Source organism: Aphelocoma coerulescens, chromosome 4 (assembly GCF_041296385.1).
Source record: "Aphelocoma coerulescens isolate FSJ_1873_10779 chromosome 4, UR_Acoe_1.0, whole genome shotgun sequence".
Taxonomy (NCBI): domain Eukaryota; kingdom Metazoa; phylum Chordata; class Aves; order Passeriformes; family Corvidae; genus Aphelocoma; species Aphelocoma coerulescens.
In genome coordinates this window covers 23,353,212-23,377,582 of record NC_091017.1, presented here as the reverse complement: position 1 = coordinate 23,377,582, position 24,371 = coordinate 23,353,212, and the positions used below count along the sequence as shown (strand labels likewise).

The following is a 24,371-nucleotide window of genomic DNA, read 5'->3' as shown; positions in this document are numbered from 1 at the left end:
AAAATCAAACTGAGGGAAACCTCCACTGTTCTTTTTTTCCCCGGCAATTATGCTCCAAAGGCAAAAGCTGCTGGATTCCCCCAAAACAAGTTGTCAATTTCTGGCCAAAATGAAAGTGTTTACTCGGTAAGAAAGGTGGCAAGGAGAAGAAGTTAATACCTTGTTTCTGTATAGTTGCCAGACCATCTATTTGTATCTGGTAACAACTTTTATACCCTGCTATTGTTTAACACCGCCCCCCCCCCCCCCCCCCCCGCTTCAATAAATGCTTCCATCACTAAGAGGAGGAAAAGTCCTCTGCACTGGGCTGCATGGTGCTGTTTGCCGGCTAAAGTCTCAGCCCCCGCCTTCTTCAGTCTGCAGGCACCACGTGCTCTCTCCATGGATCCCCGTGGCACAGGTGTGCTTTGCCAGCAGCCCTGCTGCGCTCTCCTCCCCAGGGTTAAGCCTCCGTGTTCTCCGTTTGGGCGCCGGGTGCCACAGCTGTGAGCTGTTCCTTGCGAGGACCGCGGGCCAAAGCTTGGAAATGAGCATGAGCTTTGCTAAGCAGCAGCCACTGACACGCTTTTCCAGAAGCTTAGCAAGCTCCCAGCATGGGGAGAGCCAGGCTGGTGCAGTGCTGAAGTCTCAAACACCTCCCTCCAGGCTGGTGGGCTGTGTGGCTGTTGGGCCTCCTTGACAGCAGGTGCAATCCTCTGTCCCACAAACCACCCACTGGACTCTGGGCACAGAGGGGAGCAGCATCCCATTAGCCTCACATGTGGATGCAAGGTGGCTGATGCCCAGGCCTCTGGATAGCCGAGGGCTGCTGTCTGGTGCTGGGGACTTCCCTTAGCAGTACCTCAGTAACTGTATGGAGCACTGGGGAGATCAGCCTAACACCTCAGCGTGCTCCTTGGACGGGAAAACTTCCCGGCTGGGAAACACTAACAGCTGCTTATTTTTCAAGCGCGTGTTTTGTGAGCGCATGCATGCTTTGAAACTGGAGGCATCTGAGACTCACTCCACAGTTTGCCTTTGAAAGGACACACACAAAAAGCCATTTTCCCCACCAGCACCACTGCTCAGAGGAGGAAAAATGTTTCACTGAAATCCAGTACTCTCTGTATGCCTGTAGCTGCTGTGTGTGCACACACTCAGAGTCAAAGTCAAAGTCAAAGGCAAAGGGTGGTTTATGTCAGCACTGGGTTTAGCTCTGCTCTCCCAGAATAAGATAAATGTAAGTGATGAAGAACTCCTGGGGCTGGCTGAACTCATTTTGTATTCAACACTGCCCAGCCCTTTTCACTTTCCCTTCTCCCTCTCTTTGTATGTTCAAGCCTACTTGAGTTTCTTTTTTTCTTTTGTAGAAGTTGGTTCTTTTGAAGCGGTTCGAGGCACGCCCTGCAGCAAAGGGGACTTCACAGGAGTCGGAAACACAGGCACACCGGTCTGAAACACTTACTGTACAATAGCAGGAATGTAGGAAGCCCTGAAAATGAATCTGCTCTAAGCAAGTGTCAAAGCTTTCAGAGGAAAACAAACTGAACTTACCCCCGTATCTTTATGCATATTTTCCCCCATCCTCCTTTCCTCCCCCCTCAGCCTGGTTAAGGGCCAAGGCAGCAACTCGAGGTCAAGCACATATTAGTGTTACAGAAAATGTGCTATAAAAGGGGGGAGAGCACACTTGCAAAAAGCCTCCTCTATCATTACAGCCAGAGACATTTTGAAAGCACACAAAGCACATGGGTCAATCCTCAGTTTAACTGTACTCAACAGTCTAACTCTGCATTCAATTCCATTTCAAGATGAGATGGCTTCTCTGCCACTGGTCAGAAAGTATTTTACTCCTTCTCTTCCCCTTCCCCACTTTTCCCACATGTTCTCCCATTTCCTCCTTTCCTTTTCAAAAGTGCATAGGGGGGACACATAGCCCTCTTTGTACCTCCCCTGGTCTTCAGGCAGTAAAACCCACAGGTGGATAGAGACCAAGGTGTGAGTCTTGCTCACTGAGATCAGGTAATCCTCAGTGAATCTCAACTGCAACCTGCCCAGGCCTCCTGCAAGAGGAGGGAAGGCGGATTTCTGCCCTCCTGGTGGCTGACCTGCACCCTGGAATGGCAAACCCCATCTAGAAGCTAGTACAGTGAGCAACAACACACACAAAAAGACAATGTACAGCTGAATTATTTTCAGTCTCATGGACTGCATCATCAGACTATTCACCCAAATAAAGTGTTCATACTTACATTATTCAGAGCAAGATTGCTTAAAGCAGAAGAAGGTCCAGCAGCAAATGTTTCTTAGGCTCCTCCTATGACCAGTGCAAATGGGTTTAAAATACACATTAGAAGTGATGACTGCAGGGAATGCAAAAGCCCTGCATTTGGAAACGTGGGAAATCACATTTCTGAAACCTGCCCCTTTCCTCTCAGGACAATCAGGACCATGCTGCTGCCAAAGCAGATGTGCTCTCATTTCTGCAGAGCAATCTTCCTGGGCAGATTTTTACACTTACCCAATGTCATTTGTTTCAGCTCTTGGAGGGTTTGTAAAACTAATTCCCATTTCTTGGTGACATTTACCTCCATAAAGATCTGCTCTGGCGCTAACCCTGTGGACACTTGCAGCTGTATACAGTTAATTCCAGTGCAAGTACCTCCACTGCCTCCAAGAGAAATGCAAAGCATTGGTATAACAATACTTGCCTACCTCCTGGGGCCATTGTAAGGCATAATGAATTCAGCTTGGTGATATAGTTGGAAATCTTTTCTATAGAATTTGTACCTACATACATTTTGCCCATTTATTTAAACGGCTACAGCTGTTACCGAGACATTAATTCATGCTCATATTTTAAAAATAAAAAGCTTCATATTCAAGGAAACATCACTCATCATAATTTTCCCTTAGTCATTTAGTTTTAAACACTTTTTTGTTTTACACTCAGCTTGGCAAGGAGGTTGCACTAAAATTGCTAAATGCCTTCAGTCTCACCAAAGTCTTGGACAACTGAGGAACTTCTCAGCTATGGGACACTTCGAACAATGATGTTATTCCAGGTGTAGCTTGTTCATCCTTTGCAGCCCGAACAATTCTGCAGGGCCTGTGCATGCTCACAGGCACCACCCACAGGTCCGTCGTTTTAATTACTCCTGAAATGAGCAGTAAGAGAACACTAATGACCATCTCTGCTGTGTGAACAAGTGTTTTCTAACATGCTTTCATTAGGCTGCTAGTTGATGTGTTTTACTAACATAAATCACTTAAGCAAGAAAATACCACCGTGATCAACAGTTTTACAGCACATGATTGATACTTCATTTAGTTTAAGATCAAAGAATTAACATCAATCCATCCACAGAAACAATATATTTCCTTCAAATCACATCTGGTCACCTCCTCTTGCTCTCAAGTTCTCTTGCACAAGAGCCCAGGAAGTATAAGTACTCCAACTTTGCTGGGACTAGATTTACTATTTTTAACTGATCACCTCAGCATTCCCTTTTTCACTGTCACTTTAGCCACTACACAAAGTACAGTTACAAAGGTTTGCTCTGGGAAAACATTCTAGTCATAGGCTTGGTGTATAAATGAAAAATTTAGCTTGCAGGCTCTCTGTGGCACAGTAGTAACACAAAAGTGAACAAGTGAGAGAAAAAATAACAGTTGACATGTAAGCAAGAGAAAAAAAGAAAAAAAAAATCAACATTTGAAACAATCTGCCTTGCCTCTCAACAGCAGCATTACTTGAGCAGTAACCTGTGAGTGTAGGGGGCTGCTTCAGTTGTACTGGGCCTTCAGTCTGCTGTTCTCACATCCATCACCCACAAAGCTCTTGGCAATCAGGCAGCCCAGTCCCCGAAGGAGGTTTCTTAGCTGTGGAAATGCCAGCCTGGAACCTGAACCTTTGCAGATCTCCTGAGGAGGGAAGGTCTCTAAAATGTAAAGAGTAAATATATACAGTCACAGAAGCCAAAACAATATGGAGAACAGTGGTTCCTCTAAGAGGAGAAAATCAAGTGAATGGACCCAGTCTGGTGCTGATCAGCAGCTCACATCAATCCCCGAGAGCAGAGTATTTCCCCAAGAAACCCTTGCCAGCCAAGAAAAAGGAGTACCTTGCCATTCATTGGAAATCCTCTCATTTAATCCCTGACAGCAAAGAGCACAGGGCTTCTAGGAACAATCCATTTCCAACACAACACAGCACAAACAGAGCTTTCAGGAGCTACCCCTGTGAAAGGCTGTGAAAAGAAACCTTTCTGAAGACATCTTCAGCTGGTCCACTACCTTGTAAATTAGGATGTCTTAAGAATTTCTACTTGTTAAAGAAGTAGAACCATTTTTTTCTTCATTCCCTTCATGGGGTTAAGAGAGAAAGAAATACACAAAAATTAAGTATTAAAGAGGATTAAGCTTTAGGGGCACCTCAAAATTCTGAGGCGTGCAAAGAAAATGAGAAAACTCTTCCCAGTCTATTAGACATCAGACAGCTTCAGCAGAGCGTTGTTTGCAGTGCCTGTGACAGTGTCCTCATTGGTTTTGTTCAAGCAGCAATACTCAGCTGCAGTCCTGTAGCTCTTGGGAAGAAGCTCTCCTGTAGCAGTAAGCTTGCAAAACCCTGACTGCAGCAAGACCTCTGGCACACCCCTGAGTTGCAGAGCTGATTGGTCTGGAGAGGGAGAGAGACTTGTTAGTATTTCTATTCTTCAGGCGTGCAGGATGATTTGACCTCCATGAAAGTTCTAGAAATCCCGAAGGGTGAAATCTAGTGTTCATCTGCAGTGAGCAAAAGCTCTGTTGAGGCAGAAGTTTAGGCTAGACACAGCTGATGGCCTGCTGAGGCCAGGCGCTTGAGAGCTTTCATCAGGAACCCACAGTCTGCAGAGGCCCGAGTGTGTGGCCCTCATGTGACAGGGGCCACAGATGAGCTCAGTGAGAGCCCGAGTGGCTCAGCTCTGGAGGGAGCTATGGCAGGAGGAACCAGCACCTCACCCTGCCAGGTTCATGCGGCAGAAAACCCCACCTCTTGCTTCAGCACAGGTGTTGCATCCACGCTAGGAGGAGTTCTCTCTGCCATAGGCCTCTGTGGCTTCACACCCCTGTGAGAGCACGAGGTAACGTCCATGGGAAGGCAGCACACAAGCAATGCCCAGCCGAAGCTGCTTTGCTGAACAAAACCCTGGTGTCCCCGCGGGTCCTTGAGTGCCCTGCACAGCCGCCTGGGATGGACTCGAGGGCATTTCTCTCCTACCTCTCCCAGCGAGTCGGGTCCCCCCAGCTCGGGGCTCCTGCTCTGCTGGTGTTCGGCGAGCACCGCTAGCCAGCCGGGCTGGCCGAGCCCACACCACGCCACGGAAGGTGCCCCCAGAAGCCTCGCCCTGGTGACACGGCGGCGAGGCCACCACCCGGTCCCCTCGGGTGGGGTGTGCGCCCCGGTGCTGCCCCGCTGCCGGCAGCAGGTTGAATATTGTAGGTGTGGGCGATTAAAGTGTCGCCGGCACAATGGCGGTCTGTGTCCCATTCGCCACGCCCGGGCTCCTCTTTGGAAAGCGCACACAAGAGGTGACACGGCGCTGGCCCCCGCCATTATCCCGGCGGCATAGCGGCGCGGCCCGCCCCGTTTCCCGGGAAATGGCGCTCCCCCGGCCGCCGCGTGACCACCGCGGCCGCGCACGGCTCCGCGCTCCCCCCTCCGCTGCCCCGAAACGGCGGCCCCGGCGGAGGGGGGATGGCGAGCGCTTGGCGGGGGGGAAGGGGGGGGGGAGCCGCAAGGCTTTTCGGGGACAAGAGCCCCCCGCCTCTGGCCGCCCCCGGGCGCCCGCCCCGTCGAGGCACCGGCAGCGCGGAGCGCGGCCCGGGAGCCGCCGCCGTGAGGGAGCCGGAGGCGGTGCCGCAGCGCCACCACCCGGGCGGCGCCGGGCAGGGCCGGGCCGGGCCCGGCGCTAAACCCGCCCGGGCCCGCCGCTCCTTCATCGCGGCCCTTCTGCTCTTCTAACCCGGGACAACAGTGTTCTTCTCCCCCCAGCTTTCCTTTCCCTTTCCCTTTCTTTTGCAGGTGCCCACCATTAACTCAGGAAGAAGCCTGTGGCAATGGATGGAGATCTGCATGCAGACGCACCACACCCTGCCAGTTTCTCACATGGCTTCACCCCTTGAAATAGAAACTCATGTCTCTGCTCCAAGTTAACTTCTATTTATGCACTGCAGCAAATTACTGTGTGCCGTGGATAATAACCTTCTGTCTGTGATGCTAATCCACTGGGTGTAAGTTTTGGAAAGAAACGCTGCTTCTATCTGTCAATACTTATGGAATAAATGTTGAGGAATATTTATGGGTATGTTTTCCCTTTTCAAACAACTCATATAAGACACAGCAGACTTAATATACACATGGATAGACCTACATGTCAGACGATGTAGAAAGTCTTAAAAAGTAAAGACCACAGTGATATTTACTGAAGACAAAAATGTGTCTTTCAAAAGTCAGTTTTCCAGGTGTATCCCCTCTACTTCTACATATCTTTTATCTTGATGTTAGGAAAACAAAGTTCCCTGTGTCCCATATCAGCTATACTTTCTGTATTGTATAGATAGGCTGACAGGATAACTTCTGAAGCATATAAAGGGGTTCACAGAATTCTGTTTTGTTGGTGGGGAGGAGGTAAGAAAACTTCATCTGCAGTCTCCTAAACCTCGGGAGACATAAAACCAACCCAAGCAAGAGCAGATACGATTCAGAAAGGTGGGTAAAAGTTAGAGCAAGACAAACCATTCCAGGGTTGCCTGAGCACTATTTCATAGAGTAACACACTTTCCTGTTACACTACATCAATTTCTTGCTGTGTTAGCCGTCATGCCGCAGAGACTATTCCTTAAAAATGTGTCAGATAGAAGGAGTAGCAAGTAACCACATTATTAGCTTTGTTCACAGTATTTGCTTTCTTTCTCCTGTTCCCCCATGTGTAAGCAAAAGAATTAATTAGTAACAACATGGGTCAGCTGTGATTACTCTTAATGTGGTCCCCAGTGAATATTCATATCCAGGGAATATTCAAAACCAAACAAGACCTCCCCACTGTGTGTGTGAAGAAGCATGTCCCTGGCCAGTGGGGGAGAAAGGCAAACTTACCAGCGGTGGCAGGGCTACAATACACTCACAGAGCTGCCCGCTCCTCCTTCTTTTTTCTCCTGGCATTTGACAGGGACACGATCTAGACTGGCAGAGTGCAGCAAATGTAACACAAACAACCCACAAAAAAGTGTTTTTTTTTCTTAATTTTTCCAACTGTGCTTTTCAATTTCTAGCAGTTGTGTAATATTTACCACCTTCACACTCCCAGGAAAAATGCTTGCACAAGGATCTTCTAGCTGCTTCTGACTGTGCTGAGTGGGAAAAGAGGGTCTCTCTGCAATCAAGGGGAGTAAGTGACACCTGTGAGTCTTTCTTCGCGTGGCAACAAAAATTAGATTCATGTGGAGCATTTTCCTATACTTAGAAAGAGGGTATGATGTTTCCATCCCAGTTATGGGGAACTGGGATAATGCACCCTGTGTAGCAAAGCTGCTGCTGCAGCCCCACAAGGAGGGAAAAGTCAGGCAAAGCTCAGCTGACCTTCTGGGCAACCAGGTGTGAACCCTCAAATTATGTGTGTGTGTGTGTCTTGTGAGATCTTTGCCATGAAATAAATCCCTGTTTCCTTTCTCCTCCCATTCTCCATAGCCTACCAGAGCCCTGGTGCTGGGGTCCCAACAGATGTGGAGGTGGCACAGGAACAGCTGAAGCAGGGAGAGCAGTGGCAGAGAGCCCAGCACTGAGCACTCACCTGGGGGGCTGTAACACGAGGCATCTGTGGGACATCTGTGAAAGCAAACCTGCCTGCTACACCTTGGCAGAGGCTGTACCTGAGCTCTGTGGTGGGCTGACCCTGGCTGGGTGCCAGGTGCCCACCAAAGCTGCTCCATCACTCTGCTTCCTCAGCTGGACAGGGGAGAGCAAACATAATGAAAGGCTCAGGGGTTGGGATAAGGACAGGGAAAATCACTCACCCATTACCATTGTTGGCAAAACAGACTTGACTCAGGGGAAGATAAATATGATTTATTACCAATTAGATCAAACTAGGGTAATGAGAAATAAGCCCAGGTCTTAAAATGCTTTCCCTCCTCCCCTCCTTTATTCCTGGGCTTAACTTTACTCCTGATTTTCTCTACCTTCCTGCCCCTCAGTACCCCAGAGAGACCAGGAGTAGGGGCTGGGGGCAGTTCATCACACATTTTTTCTGCTACTCCTTCCTCCTCAGTGGAGGGCTCCTCGCACTCTTCCCATACTTCAGTGTAGGGTCCCTCCCACAAGGGACAGTTCCTCATGAACTGCTCCCGCATGTGTCCCTTCCACGGTGTGCAGTCCCCCAGGAACAGACTGCTCCTGTGTGCGTGCCCCACAGTGTCACAAATCCCGCCAGCAAACCTGCTCCAGCGTGGGCTCTTCTCTCCATGGCTCCTCTCTCCTGGCAGAACCTGCCAGGAGTCTGCTCCAGCATGTGCTTCCCACAGCATTCCTTTGGACATGCACCTGCTCTGCTGTGCTGTCCTCCACGGGCTGCAGGTGCATCTCTGCTCCACCTTGGACCTCCATGGGCTGCAGGGGAATCTGTACTCTGGTGCCTGGAGCACCTCCTCCCCCTCCTTCTGCACTGGCTGGGGCTCTGCAGGGCTGTTTGTCTCATGTACTCTCACCCTCTCTCCCAGTGGCAATTGCTCCTGGGCAGTAACATTTCCCCGTTATTAATTCTGTTTTCCCTGAGGCACTAACATCATCTAGTTGTCTTGTGGAGCTGGCTGGGGTCTCTCAGACATGGAGGAAACTTCTGGCAGCTTCTCACAGAAGCCATCCTTGTAGCCCCTCCACTGCCAAAATCTGGCCACACAAACCCCAAACAGCTCTCATTTACTTTACTGCCACATCAGCTGCTGCAGGGGCCAGGAGAGCAACCTAGGAAAGCACCTGCAGCTGGGTTGTTACTTCAGGAGCTGGATGATTGTCTCATGTGCCCCCCAAACCTTTTATTAATTATGGGTTTGCCTTTTAATTCTTTATTTTCATTTGCAGGGTCAGTCTTATAACTGATGATAGCTAGATTTGCAAATAAAGTTCTTGTTAGCTTTTGTTTTGGGACTGTGACGTGGTCCCTTATCCCATCTTGTGTTGGTGCGTCACCCCCTTAGAACAAAGAATGGGACACAAGCATTTACTTTTTTTTAAGAAAGGGAAAAAATTATCTTGCACTGAAAGAAATATTTGCCTTATTAGTGCTGGTAGGAATAATTAGCTACAGAAGCACTGAGCTGTGATATCATGGTGGAGGGGTGTTGTGTGCTTGCTGGGCTTCAGGTGGCTTTCTTTTTCCACTGGCATGGCAGTTACTGATCCCAGAAAGATTTGTTTTTTCCCCTTACAGCAGGGAACTGGTTCTGAGATGCTGAATTCTTCCTTCTGCCTCAAGTTTCCTGTGTGACCTGGAGTACAGTAGTCAATGACTTGACAGTTCAGTTTTCCAGCTGTAATGATTTTTTTTTTTCTTCTAACATATCTTGCAGAAATAGATTCTGTAGTACACACAAAATATCGCACCACTGTGACGAATGGGACTGGGGGGGAGCACAGATTTTGTAAGTCTCGACAGGTAGTAAATTTATTTTTATAACTACACCTCCTGCAAAGTATTTTCTTTCTAAATTATGTCCTTGGTTCCTGCAATTTTGGGGCATTGGTACAATTTTTATGTTTAGGATTTTGCTGAGCTATGAATCACTTCCTCTGCTCTGACCTTCTTTTGGAGGCCTCTATTTCTGACCTCATGAATAATGCCTTGGGTGAGACATGACAAGCTGATAAGATTGTGATGATGTCTTCACAGTTGCCCACTGCTGTTGATGTGACACGTGGATACATGTTCATGTCCCAGTGTTTATCAAAAATTTTGTCTGTGACAGATAAAGGGGGAGATACTTGGTTTTGACATTTATTTCAAAACAGCTCTGCAGAGTGAAGAGGAAGCATTAATTAGTACCGAGAGAAAAATGGTTAAAGCAGGGCTGTGTTGGTGTGATGCCTTTTCTGTTTTGGAGACTTTTTTCATTAGCTACAGCCACGAGCATGCACAAAGGAAGCTCATTTACTTTTTGTGTCATCACTTTGTGCAGAGTTGAGAAATTAAACTTTTTGGGGCATTAGCCTCTAGCAAGCTGCACTGACCCAGTGAGTGTTGGCAGAAAGGCAGCTTTATGTTCTCATCACTTCATAGCATCCTATGTAAGTAGGAAAGAAAAAGATACTCTGAAAAATCTGATTTGTTTAGGGAAATGATCCTAGCCCTTTTTTTTTGGTGAAGACAAGAGGGAAACAAAAGAGACTTTGGCACTGGTTGTGCTGCAGCTGTGTCACTCAGGGCTGCAATCATTCACTTGGTTGGCTCAGCAAAACTATTTATCTCCAGGTATTTCACTGTTGGTCAATAGAAACATCTTACTAGAAGATTCTTTGAAATCAGATAAACATGTTTTCTTCCACTGCTCCCTTTTTGTTTGTAGCTGGTATCTCAAAGAGGTCATATAACTGCAGATACCATGTAAACAACTCATCTTTATAAACAGCTGGCTTGTATCTCCAGTGGAGCTACTGCAGCAGAAACACTTGACAGTCCTTAACACTATTACTTCCCTGGAATTTGTTGTAAAGAAAGGGAAGTGTCACATAGGGTTCACCATGATGTAGCCCATTATAGAGAGTACATATGTCATACCTGCAAAACTACCTGGCTCTAGAGAGGCGTGTCTGTGAGTGGGACAGGAACACAGTGCCTCTGTTTAGGTGAATGATCCCCTGAATGCCTGCTAAGCTTAATAGAAAATTGTAAGAGGTCAGAAATACTAAGTGAATAAAATACACTGAATGTAAAAAGCCAGCAGACAAATTTTGGCTGCTGCAAGTTAAATTGTCATGGCTGATGTTATTGCAGTACATTCTGCACAGCTTGCTAATGACAAGGTTATTAAGTTTAAAATGTTATTGAAATTTAAAAATTGAGAAAGCCATCATGTATGAAATATGGGCTACCTCCTCTCACACTAAAAATTTTGTTTTAGGCAGTGTATGTCCGGTATCAAGGAAAATTAACCTCTGTGCAAATAAAGATGGCAAAGTGTGATTCTATAAAAATAAAGGCCGTACTCCAAGAATATTCCTACATTATATTAAAACAGATGAAAATGGGATGCAGTATTTCTAAAAATCATGTCCCACACATGTCAGTACTAAGGAACTCTAAACTCATCCTCCAAAATGCTGCTCGTAAATGCTCTCTGAAATCTAAGCCTGACATTGATAAACATGGTAAACACTGGTGTTTTCCTAAGATGCTGTTCACTGAGCTGAGTCAGAGCAGCCTGAGGAGCTCATGCCATCTCCATGGGCTAAAACCCTCCAGTAGTAGTGCAGCAAAACCATGAGTACATTACCTTGTCATAGGCTGAAAATCCCCCTGCACTCAGCAATTGAACAGGAGGAAACACAAGTTTAGAAAACAATTTTATTAGACAAATTATTTAGACAAATTATACACAGAAAGCTCTGCCACTTGTAACTGAGGCCTCCAAAAAGTGTTTTGTGTATCTGTATAATAGGCAACACATCAAAATAGGCCTATTTTAAATATCGTACATGGTTAACAGGTTTTTTTAATAGCTAAAATCACTGCAACATCTGGTATGTCCCTATGTAGCTTGTTGGAAAGAAATTTTCTTTTTTTTTTCTTTTTTTTCTTTTTTTTTTTTTTTCTTTTACTCAGAAGTGTGGATGAGTTCATGAATGTTACAAGGGGGAAGCAAGTTGTGCATGCTTTTAGACACTTGCTACCCTGGAAACAAAATGGCCTTTTGCACGATAAGAATTCGTTCTGCCTTACACAGTAGACAATATTTGAAGATTTAGTACAAAAAACAGTGACAGTACAAGATGCTCCCCCAGAACAGAATTAGCATCAAAATAGAATAGATCTGAAGAATATACCTTTTATTTTATCCTAAAGCAAATCACATACGCTGATTCCTATTAATCTTAGCCAAAGAATGAGTTAGATTAAAGTAAGTGTATGGCTGCATTAAAAAGAAAACCAAACCAAAAAACTCACAGGATAAACTGCTTGCTTTCTACTTAACCGCATTTTTAGTTTAAGGATTACAAATTGAAAGCTCTTCCTATGTTTCTAACAGGTAACGGTGTTACTTGAAAAAGCTGGTGCCAAAGAGGGCACTGGTTTTGCTCTCACTGCTGTTCTTTATCTTGCTCTATACAGTTGGCACTAATGTAAAAAATACATAGCTCCTCTAAATCTAACTTAACATAGAAAGGATTAAACTGAGTGCCTGTTCATATTTTTTCCCCTTAGACCAATACGTGATTATAATTAAGGCCACATCTGTGTGTCTTGAGGGCTTTTTAATTTTCTCTGTTAACGCCATTATTTTATTGATCAACTGTACTGACTTGGAAAAGGATTTATTGACCTTTGATCCATGTTTAACTGCTCTAGAGCTATATTAGTTGTTCATGAACATGGTATACCTAAGAGACAGTTCCATTTGTCTAATTAATTAAAAGGAAAATTATCAAGATTAGCCTTATAGAATGCTCAAAAGCCAATGCAAAACCTAACCAAAGGAGTTACATCTAGGTACAAATGTTAAATTGCCCTGGATGCTCTAATAGAAAAGTATAAAATATGCTCTGTTGGCAAACGATGCAAGTCAGAATAACATTAAAGCAACCTGTCTTTTCTAAATGAAAAGACACCCTGCACTGTACATCTCTCCTGTATACAACACATTTTTACTAAAGCTTTATTAAATGAATTGCAATAGCAACGGCTGTCATTTTATAGCTATATATACATGTATATATATATACACATACCTGTGCGTATATATGTATATATATATATATGAGATACTAATTTATTTAACACAACAGAGGCTTCTGCCATATGATACAGTTTACTGTACATAAGAAAAACTTTTAACACTGTACAATCACATAAAGGTCATATGCACTGTTGCAGTGCAAAAGTAGATTTAACTGTAGTCTTTACTGGCATAGTAATGGCTTTTTGTAATCCTACAAAATTGCATTCTTATATTATGGGGCCTGAATGATCTTTGAACTTCATTTGTTTTCCTTTTTTTTTTTTTTTAATGTTTTTTGTCTTTTTGCCTTTTTTTTTTTTTAAATTTTCCATTTCTTAAACCGCAGGGTTTGCCTTTGGTCCACAGTTAAAAGGACACACAGCAGTGGAGCGCTGACTGGATGCAGCAGAGTACATGAAAAATACTTAAGTTATTGCAATTATAGTAAAAAAAGGCGGTGGGGGAGGAGGAGCGAATGCCCTTCTGTAAAGTAATCCTCAGGGTTTTCCTATGCATGAATCACTGCTTGTTTCCTATATTTAAAGTATATGAAAAGCTTGAAGTAACCAAAACCTAACGTGGTGATAAACTGAAGAATAAGTGATTCAAGTAGTACAGAGAATAAGGGGAGGCAGAAGAGACTGGACTGAGAAAGCAGAGAAGAGGAGGAGGAAGAGTTGCTACTAATAATTCTGATTCTTAAATAAAATAAAGAAAAAACCCCAAAAACAACCCCTGAACAGAAAATAACCCCCAAACAAATTAAAAAAAAAACCCCAAACCCAAACCACAACCCTCAAAACCAAAAAATAAGGAAAAGAAGAAAGGTTACATCCATGTTAGTCCCACAATATTACAGCTGCTCCTTGCAAAGGGAGTCCTAAATAAGAAACAGTGAAGAAACTTGTTCTGATGCTCAGATGGAGGTGCCTCGGTCTGGATCACTACCGATATTCAGGCCCAGGGTAGGAGTTGGTTGGTAAGGGATGGATGACATTGTTTTGATGGGGCTTCTGAAAAAGCCCCCGTTGGGTGCCCTGTGCCTGAAAGGGCCAGTTCGGTGCTCGGGCACACTGCCGAAGGAGAATCCCGAGGCGGCTTTAGCAGACAGCGTGCGGCTCAGAGTCTGGATCTGCTCTGGTATGAAGGTGGTTGTGGTGATGTGAGTGTTCCTGAAGTCACTGATTTGCTCCAGTGCCTGACGTGTGGGTAAAGTGTCAATGTCCAGTGGGGTCAAGTCAATCGACGAGGTGGAGAACTGTTTATGGGGACTGTCGTCGTCTGTGCAGAGGCTGTTCACGCGCCTGTGGAGGTGCTCCAGGTCGATCTCCTTGTCATCCTGGGGAATGAGAAAAACAAGAGGCACCACTCACCATCGCCATTTGTGCTGGGCTGAAGTTTCACAGGGTGATCAGCACTGCTCGGGGAGCACAAGGCACAGTTAACTAGAGCTGGCTCTTGGCTGATGGTGTCCTGAATGTCACCAGCGAACTCCCCCACCGCCTGAAGCCAGGTGGGCGAAGCCAAACCGAGGCAGACCCTTACACCACAGCTACCTTCAAACCCTGGATCCAAACAACAAAACTCAAAGCGCCACTGGTAGATTTTCAGGAAAAGCCAAGCTTGGAGCTAGGTGGGTTAGACTAGCAACAGCTGAATAAAAGCAAACTGCATGATCTCAAATGCCTGGAATGATGCCAGTTCTTCAACTCCGCAAAGAGAACTAAATTTGGATGTCAACATGGGAGGCTCTGAGGGATCAGGTTGCCATCTTTGTCATCCTCTCAGGGTTTAAGGAAGGGCTAGAAACATCTCAGGTTCCTTTTTGCCTTTATAATGTAAATTGTAGCATAGAAAAGCTGAACATACAGAGAAAAAACCCCAAGCACTGGTGACTCATTGACATCACACAAAAAGGAGTACACCAGGCAATTTTAAATTACAATGCCGACGGAGGGATTAATTATCTCCTTACCTACAAAGAAGCAATTCCATCTATTCTGATGGAATTATACTTTTGTGGGTGAGAAGAGAAGGCAGCCTGATGTATTTATTATAATATAGCATAGCTCCTCTTACCTCTGTCCCTTTTCCTTCTTAAATCTCTCTTCCCAGAGAACTCAATTAAACAGGTTTGTTTGTTATAATTGAGAATTTAAATGCACAGAAGTTAAAAAAGAGGAGAAATCCTAGGTGACCCAATAAATCACCTGTGTTGAAAATACATATTTCTGCTGAACTGCAAAGCTTAATTCAAAGCAGCATTAAGTACATACGTACAGGGGTATTCCCTCAGTCTAAGTAGTGCAGCTCATTCAGAACAAAAATCAATTTCAACTAACCTTAAAATTTACCTTAATCTCTGTGAAATTTACTAGCTCTTCCAGGCCACTAGAAATATCTCACACTCTAGGACCTCACAGAGGATAATTAGGCAGCCGATAGATGTGCACTGATGACTTCCAGCCTTGATTACTGAAATTCATTGACTGGCTTGATCCAGAGCTCCCTGAATCAATGGCAAAACTCCTAGTATACCAAATGGGCTTGAGACCCCTCCTTTCTCTAGGAATGAAGTCAAGCACTCATTCCTAAAAAGTCGACACCTAGAACAAACTGCAGGAGTTCACCTACTTAGCAAAATGGATCACTGAACATTTGCGCTGGCACCATGCCGAACACAGAGCCCGACTGGAAGGAGACTGAGAGGTCAGCTCCCCTCCAGGACTGCACCCTCTGAGGGCAGGGACAGGCAGGCAAACCAGGGGAAAAGGGGAAGGGAACAGGGCATCAGGGATCTCCCAGGGACTGGATGATCACTGACCACAAGGGCTTTGGTTTGAGCTCATCATGGGAAGGAAAAAATGCAGTGCTCATTTCTCGGACTTAGCTTTCTCTCTATCATTTATTCACAAGTGGACATAGACATGGATGCACATAACAACCACACAGGTGACATCAAATCCAAACGCATTCACCAAACGCTCTCTCCTAAAAAATTTGGAGCTGCATATGGATGCAGGAGAACTGGGGCCGCATCAGAAGCTAAAGAAATATACAGAGGCTCCATTAGTGTGTGCAAGTCATGACTATGTCTCTGAGGGACAGTCCTAAATATTTTTCCTTTTTCTTGTTTTTTTTTTCCTGGTTTTGTTTTTGTTTGTTTGTTTTTAATGTTGAAAAAAACAAACATACAAACACTTTGTAATTTAAAATGCCAGTCGGGAAAAGATTGGAATTACATAGTTTCTGAGCCTCTAAGAGTTACTCAAAATAGTCCTCTTTCTTTTACAGAGATGCATTTGGGGCTAGGGTCAGACCAGTGAAAATATATAAGCGGTGATAATCTCCCATGCTTAGCCCACAACCCAATCTCCACCCAATCGATACACCAAAATGAGACCCACTCACAGTAAGATTGTGCACATCTCCATAATATGATCTTTCCTCTTCTCTCTTGTGTGATCAGTAGTGAAATATTCAGCAGTTTTCACATTTAAATTATCATCAGGCTTCAGAGTCAACATCCCATTGAGATTACTGGGGCGGTTCATACTTCTCTCAGAGCTACTGTTTAAGGCTGTCTGCAGACTCAGGCAGACATCAGTGAATGGGTTACTTCTGGCACGCGACCGAAATGTTATCTTCGCAACCATTAGACAATTTGTTTCAGTATAAATGCTTGCATTCTGGAGCACAAGATGGCAGCCACCAGGAAAAAGGGTTGGCTTGCTGACCACAAACTGGCCCAATCTGACCCCCGATTCTGGACTAGTGGCCTGGAAGAGCCAATGGATTTCATGGAAGCTAAAATGAATTTTAAGAAAGTTAGTTAAGATGTATTTCTTTGCCGAATGACCCCCACATCCAGGATAATGGGGACATTCAGCACATACGTCCACGTTAAACTCAGTTTTGAGCCAAGCTTTTCAATTTAACGTTGAGATGAGCATTTAAATGCTAAGCTAATGACCATATAATAAAGATCAAGGAGGCCAAATTATACCATTTGTGGAAAGTACACACTTGAATTTCTCAGCATTTGAAAATTGAAATAGAAAATTTTATACTTGCGCAAAATATCTGTGTTGGCATTTTTTTCTTTTCCTTTGTCATTGATTTTCATGTTTTGCACCAGATAAATATAAAGTATGAAGTTCTGAAAGTTTGGGTGAACAACAATCAAGTAAATTTTAGGGTTTTAAAATAATTTACCAGGTGAAACTATATGGTTTCCGTTCCTGAGAAACCCAATTTAAAGACTAGAGATTCCTTTTTTTTTTTCCTTTTAATAATGGTCCGGTCCAGATCTTGAACAAAAAAGAAAAAAAGAAAAAAAAAAAAAAGCTTGGGAATTAAAACAGGCAAGAAAAGATTAAATGTATTTTAACATCAGTGCCAATGTTGTCTAATTAGGTGGTGTAATTAATCCTGCCTGATTAGACAGCATTAGATTAGCAGGAATAAACACAATGGAGAAACTGCAGAGAAGGCAAGACCACTGCACACAAATTAACAGCAATACCCCACAAGCTACACAGATGTGCCTAAGCTACACAGACAGAAAAGCTATATTTGATAGTGCTACATTAAAGCTCATATTAGGTTCAGCTTTGGGTGTTGCTTCCAAGAATATTTTAATAAATCATTTTGTCCCTAATTTCGTTTTAGCATTTTGCAGACGTAAAAACTTAATTATGAACATAAGGAATTTGGTGCAAAGTTGCATAAGGCTCAGATGGCTGGTAGAGGGACAGGTAGATTACCACAGGAAGGAAAGCATTACACATGCAGGTGTAGAACCACACTCGTCTCAGGTGTAAAATAATATATTTCTCTGTGGCCTCTGTCCAAGATTTTCTGAAACAAGCCTGTAGCAGGTTTCAGAAACAAGTCTGGCCTGAACCTGAAAAATCTAATGTAGTCTTGCTTCCCTGGACTTCAGATGAAGTAACAAGAACCAAAGTTCATGGAAGTCTCAAGAGCTTAATGTTTCTGAAAATGGGGACAAGCTTATTCAAGAAGCTAACTGCTGATTAAAGGGGTAAATTTTGCAAATGCATTTTGAGAGGTTCAGCTACTGAGCTTAGGGGATGTATTTTTCAAGAAGAAGTCTAAGACACCTAGTGAGAATTAGCTGTCACTAAAGGGAACAATGAACTAAATATTGATGTATTAATAATGTACTATTCTACAAGTAACAGTTGTGTTTTACTCAGAATAGTTGCATATTTATACATCATCAATATACATTTATTTTCATTCAAGCTTTTCTAGAAAGAATAGCTAAAAAGTTTTTGAGGAACATCATTCACCTTAAAAAATCAGGAAGCTAATGAAGTATCTCTGAATTTGATTCCCTTCCCTCTCTAGTGCTATAAAGTCAAAGCAGCAATCTTTAGGGTGCATGAAAATTCCCCAGGAGAAATGGAGGGTCTAATACCTCTTTTGATGGAACCCGGGAGCCTTTCCTTTTATTCCACCACGTTTCCAACATTGCAATGAAACAGGATAGGACAATCCCTGCAGCGAGGATGCAGAAAACACCTGCAAAACTTTTTATGTCCAGGGCACCTCCTTTCTGTTTGGTATCCACAGATGAGTAAAGATCACACTGACCGTTCTTCGGCCACCACTTATGCTTCAGTATGTCCATGTCGCCGTTCTGCTGCAGCTCCAAAATCCTTGGGGAGAGAGCACAGAGGCAGGGGTTACAACGGGCCTGAGAGTGTGAGGATGTAAATCTGACTGCCTGCAACCTTCCCACGTGTCTCAGAAAGCCAGGCAGCAGATGAACCTGGACAGACTGATTTAGCCAGAAAAGAAAGCTTGATTATGGGCTTGCCTGTTAGACTGAGCATATGGATATCTATGTTGGACTCCAGATACAGGAAAGCACACACAAGTCTCTCTTTCCTTCTTTTAACTACCTCAATGAAAATGCATTACTTCATACACTGTATTTTCTCAATTGGCTTTTACTACAGTCTGTGTCAACTGACTTTCATAGTCCGTTAGATATTTGACAATATTTTGAATTCTAATCACTGGAGAAGAGACATGTCAATTAAAAAAATCAGAAGGAATATACATTTCAGATCTACCACACGTTACACGTGGTGGTGTTGTAAACTGATCTTCATCAGGTTACCTACTTTTGCTGCTTTGGAGAGAGAGCAAAGCCATCTTATTGCAATCAGTGATGACCTAAACTAGTCTTGCTTAATGTCAGAATGCAACCTAATGATAAGTGATTCCACAGGAAGGTTCCTTGCTGTGGAATTCACTTGTCCTTGGACCTACATACCCAACCTGCAGCCAAATATTGACTGGGCAGCTTTGCAAGGACAACATATTTAACTAGACTTCCTGTGGGATAAAACATTTGGAAAATGTGAATTTTGTTTGGAAGAATATTTTCATATTTACTCCATTTAATTCTAAGGAGAATACTTTTTTAAAAAAGTATCCAGAAATGACTATAGTAACAGCTGGGTGCCTCCAAAATAAAAAATTCAATTATTTCAACCAAAAAAGAATAAAACAAGGGAAATGTTTTCCTGCATGTAATAAATTTGTTTTACGTTTCAGTGTTGGAAGGCAAACAATTACTACTGTAATCATTTGACCCAGCATGCAAAAAAATCCAAGTGCACACAAACCAGCAGAACTGGGATGTTGCTACCAGAGAGACTGTACCGCACCAGAGGAGGAAGGAAAGCTGTCCCACTGTCTCAGGGCTACCACAACAGCTCAGTGCAGTGGTCTACATCAGCCTCAAAAGGGAGCTTGAATGCACCTGGGGACCACAGGGCAGCTGCTCTGTACAGAGGTTGCTCAGTCTCTGATGCTGCTTCAAGAGGTAGTTGTGTCCATGAGGCCACTTAACCTGCTATGGCACATCCTAATGACCATACATTTGTTCTGTGGTCTTGCCAGGGATGGGAGGCTTGACACAGCCACCAGTGGCTGAAATCCCTGCACAGGTCTGGAGGGAGCTCTCACTTCCCACCTAGGCAGTATGTCTGGTGGCTGGGATCATGACCTGTTCAGAGGGGAACCGCTTGTTCATCCCTGTGCTGTCCCAAAGGAAACAGTGCCCTCCAGGAACAGATCACAGGTGATACATGTGTCCTTAGAGATGCCAGAATCACCTTGTTCATGTAGCTTTGAGTTTGAAAGAAGTGGGACAAATTCTGTGCAGTGTCTGCTGACAGTACATCGCTCAAGGTCCAGGCCTGGAGAAGGGTAGTTAAGGTCAGAGTTACCTGGACTGTGTTTTGACTTCTCCCAAAACCAGAGACAACTTAGGGAAACCTCATCCTGAAGCTTCCTGATGGAGGAGGGATATTTCAAGGATGGGAGGATTCTCTGTTTTGATGCATGAGACAGAATAGCTGTTGTGAGCCACCCATGTTCAGAGAAGCTTTGGAGAGATGGGGACCATAGGCAGGATTGCTGCCATTGCTGCCTGCAGCTGCCTGTTGGGACTGTGTAGAGAAGATCAGGTTAGACCCTCAGTGACAGAGGAGATGCAACTGGGATAAACTGGAAGATAAGAAATTACAACCAGATAAGAGGAGAATGGGAGACATCAAACACTGGAACAGAGAATTTATGGCATCACCACCCTTGGTGAAATTCAAAGACCCACTGGGAAAGACCCAGAGCAAACTGACCTGCTCTAAACAAAGGACTGAATTGGAGACCAAATTACTCCTCTACAACTGCAAACAGAGTCCATACACTACCCTCAGTCATGGCATACAGTCCTTATGGAAAACTCACCATAATCCTGGTTCTCGCTGCCCCAGAATCCTGTACTAGGATTAAGGCAAGTATTTTGGCCTAAATACCCCATTCTGACAGGTTAGCAGGAGCAGACAGCCAGCATAAACAGAGCCCTTTTGTATAAGTTCTTGTGGAGTAATAGTCAATTAATTTTCAATACCTAATCCAAACATATGTGCTTTTATATTTAGGAATTACTGTACTATCTGCCCAAGGCAGTAACAGAACAACATCCATGGGGTTTACTTCTTCCAGCAGTGGCTGTAATCCCTGAGCAGGGCTATTTTCTCTCTTTTATTCAGTCAGGAATAGAATGAACCATCCAAATGATTGCTCTATTCTCATTAATTAAATGATTCTTCACTTGTCAGTATAATTCCTGATTACACAAGACATCTTTTTAACAAAAGGCATTTGCATAAAGACACTGAGCTTTGGCTTGTTCCTTAACGGAGATTTATTCCTAATTGTACTCTTGGTAATTATTGGCAATTTTCTTTATGGATGTAACATATAAGTTCAACTATTTAAAGGAAAACGTAAAAAAAAAAAAAAAAGAAGTAGAAATTGGGGATAGTAATGGTATCATTACATTGGAAAGCTCAAGAAGTGGAAAGCTTAAAATGAAGCCTTGTAAAACTGCAGCTGCAAACAGAATTTAAGGGATAAAATACATATTGAGAGAAATGATAAGAGCACTGATATCTAACTATATTAATGTCACACAGGTAAAGAGGGACATCCTGCTTTTGTTAGGCTTTGGAAACACTCGATTCAGAATTCACCTGTTTGTGGAACCAAAACAATAGTTAACACACTAAGGAGATTTAACACTTCTAACCTGTTCCTAGTTATGAAACTTCCTATCTTTGCGGCTCATTTTCGGAGAAGAAAATTGCACTTTTATGGAAATTCCAGGAAAAACACAGGAGGGGGGGAGGTTCCTTGCAAGCAGGCACGGCGCACACGGGCGCTGCTATCTCTGCGTGCTGCAGGAGCCTCCCACACGATGGCACTCTTTCCATAAAAATACATGGATTTGCCGCAGCTCCTGGCGGGTTCCCCGATACGCTAATCAGATGTACCTGTTGGGTGGCAGACACTACAATCAGTTTGTTATTTGATTTTCAAATTTAATAAATGACTAAAGCAATAACACATTAACTAAATGCTCCAAATGATAATGATGTTCTAATGCTATAATTCCAGCAAGGGCATCTCCTTCTTAGTCCCAGAATTTTACAACTGAACTTTTTCCTCAATGGCCTTGGCTCTTTTGAACCTGCTTATTAGTACAGAGTCGTACTGCAAGCCATAAGCCAGTGGGAAGAGTGGTGGAAAGTAATAAGCAGGGTGCATGACTTCCTGATGTTTTGAAATACCATAGTCTTAAAAAGCTTACAAAAGAAGCCTATATATCGAAGTAATCCGATTTGTCCAAAAAACATGACCTTTAAAACTTGGTTATAGATAGAGTGCAGGTCTTAATATATTTTTCTTTAGCAAGCAAACTGCTAGAGTTACATTTTTCAAGGCAATGACGTAAATTTATTGAGCTGCACAAAAGAAAATATCTGTGTGCACTTTAACTGATTTGGCTCTGAATTCACAGTGCCAAGTGATGTCTCATAGATATAAAAACAGAAAAATAAGCTGCCTGTGGTTTCCAAATCTAACAGGGATGTGAACAAATCCTAATGAATCAATGGGAATAGGGCTGGATTCCACTTGATAACTACTTACTTTGCTGCTGGCAGTGAAATGTAATTATTCCTCCAAAATACCCACAGATAAAAACCCCTAACTTAACATGATAGCAAGGTGTCACAAATGCTCCAAAATTGACCTCTGTGACAACATCTTTTTTGATCTAATTTTATTCTCAGCTATCAATAGTGAGTGTGAGATACGAGAGATCATTTACAATGATACTGGAAATGCCAGTGCAGGTCCTGAGATGTCAAAGGTGACTGAATATCAGCTTCCTGCACCAGGAACATGTTGTCCAGAGGGATAACTTCCCCATTGGCACTGATAAGGAAAAGGATGTGATGAGGTGCTTGGCTCTAGTCAGCAGATCAGACTGCTGCAGAGAGCAGATTTGTAGAACCAATGTAATGAATGTCCACTGTCAAAGAGGGAAGAAAAAGTAAATAAATTAAAGAAAAATGCTATAGTTGTGTACCTTGTTGGGCTCTGCCTCAGAAGCCTGAGCCAAGGTCCCAGCCCTTGTGCTGGCTCCCAGGGTGCTCACATGGTGCTTGCAGATGGGACCAGGCAGTGACAAGACCTCTGGTAACTTCTGCTAGCCAAAAGTCAAATTCCTCAGGCAAAATCTTCTTGCTGGAGCTTTTCTAACAAAAATCTGGTATAAAGTCTTTGCAGAATTTGGTTCTCCTTTTCAAGAAAGATACAAAACTAAGCTAATTTGTAAGCATCCTTCAATTATCAAAGTAGACAGGGACCCACAAGGAGAGTTTGTGGGTTTTTTATTTCAATGAAGCAACCGCCTAAATCCTTCCTATTCGCTGCACCAACTGGAGTGATGCCAGCTCCTATTGCATCTCCCTGAGCAAGCTTTAGGTTTTGGCAAAGCAGGGTCCTCTCTCGGCAGCAGAGCAGCTTTCACTGGTGCCACCTGGAAGGCTGGCTCAGGGCTGGTGCCAGAAAGGGATGGCTGCTGCCCAGCCTGGCTTGCTGCCTCATGGGACAGACAGGGGGAAAGAAGAGGGCAATAAGAATGGAGACAGGCAAGCAGGAGACTCTTGAGGTCCTTTTCATCTCCTCTCCCAGCAGTGGTACCTCACTGTCTCACTGAGACTTGGTGAGTTTTCATATTTTGCCCTCATCCTTGAGGCCTTGCGGGAGACACACATTGGTGCTCAAAGCCTTGACTTTGATGTCCTAAATCATATTTATAAGATTTACAGTATCATATTTCAGCCAAGAAAAGGACATGTGGGAAGGTGTAGGGCAGAAGTCATTGTCCTGGGACGAAAGAAAGAGGGGAGCAGTGCCAGTGCCTGCTCCTGAGTGAAGGAGGTGATGTTGGCAAAGTTTGCAAAATGAGCAAAGCAGCTGGAAGCAGAGATCATTGCTATAGCAGCCCTTCCTGCTACTACAGATCTTGATATCTGTGAGAATTTTTGGTTTTGAAGAGACTGTTTTCTGTTTTTCTGTGTGGATTTTTTTTTTAGCCAGCTTTTTAATGAGCTGCCAGTCATGGGCTCCATGAGAGGAAATTTTGTGTGCCAGCCAAATACTGCCAGAATAGACGAAGCAGTGCTCCCTCTGCACCCATTCCCACCACTTAACCTAGCAAAAGAGTGCCCTTGGGTCCAGCTGCAAAGCCTGTTTTATGGCAGGGGCTCCAAGCAGATTTAAGCCCAACTAACTGGAGGCCCACGAGGGCAGGCAGGTGGTCGCCTTCTGATCTGCCCCTCAGCAGGGCTCAGCACCACACTGCTGTCAGTAGGAAGTCAGTGCACAGAAACAAGGATAAGCATCTCGCCTTCCAGAGATAACAGAAAAAGCAGTAGTAAACCAGAGCTGCTGTTCAGCTTTAAGGATTTGCATATCAAACAATATTAAAAGAGAGAAAGCAGCTGACCTTCTGTCTTGCTCAGCAACAA

General features: G+C 44.0%; 1 protein-coding gene and 1 long non-coding RNA gene across 11 annotated transcripts in view; both read right to left on the bottom strand.

Moving 5' to 3' along the window:
- Positions 1-274: 274 nt before the first annotated feature.
- LOC138108979 (uncharacterized) lies at positions 275-7,500 on the bottom strand. Of its 3 annotated transcripts, none has more exons than XR_011150175.1 (5): positions 7,118-7,500; positions 3,745-3,920; positions 2,980-3,137; positions 2,232-2,296; positions 275-1,471 (listed from the first exon to the last, which is right to left on the bottom strand). It is a non-coding gene; the product is annotated as an uncharacterized lncRNA (long non-coding RNA). The 3 variants fall into 3 exon arrangements; XR_011150176.1 differs by lacking the exon at positions 7,118-7,500 and adding an exon at positions 4,104-5,190; XR_011150174.1 differs by lacking the exon at positions 7,118-7,500 and having other exon boundaries at positions 3,745-5,190.
- A 4,114-nt stretch (positions 7,501-11,614) lies between these two features.
- Positions 11,615-24,371, bottom strand: part of GRID2 (glutamate ionotropic receptor delta type subunit 2) — an 824,945-nt gene continuing 812,188 nt past the window's right edge. For 6 of the 8 annotated variants that reach the window (XM_069013075.1, XM_069013077.1, XM_069013072.1 and 3 more), the window contains 2 exons: positions 18,392-18,632; positions 11,615-14,287 (listed from right to left, as the gene is read on the bottom strand). In XM_069013075.1, coding sequence (XP_068869176.1) covers positions 13,865-14,287; positions 18,392-18,632 — 664 coding nt within the window. In that variant the 3' untranslated portion in view covers positions 11,615-13,864. Of the gene's footprint in view, positions 14,288-16,030; positions 16,756-18,391; positions 18,633-24,371 lie in introns of those variants that run through there. The other 2 variants (XR_011150528.1, XM_069013078.1) reach the window with 2 other exon arrangements.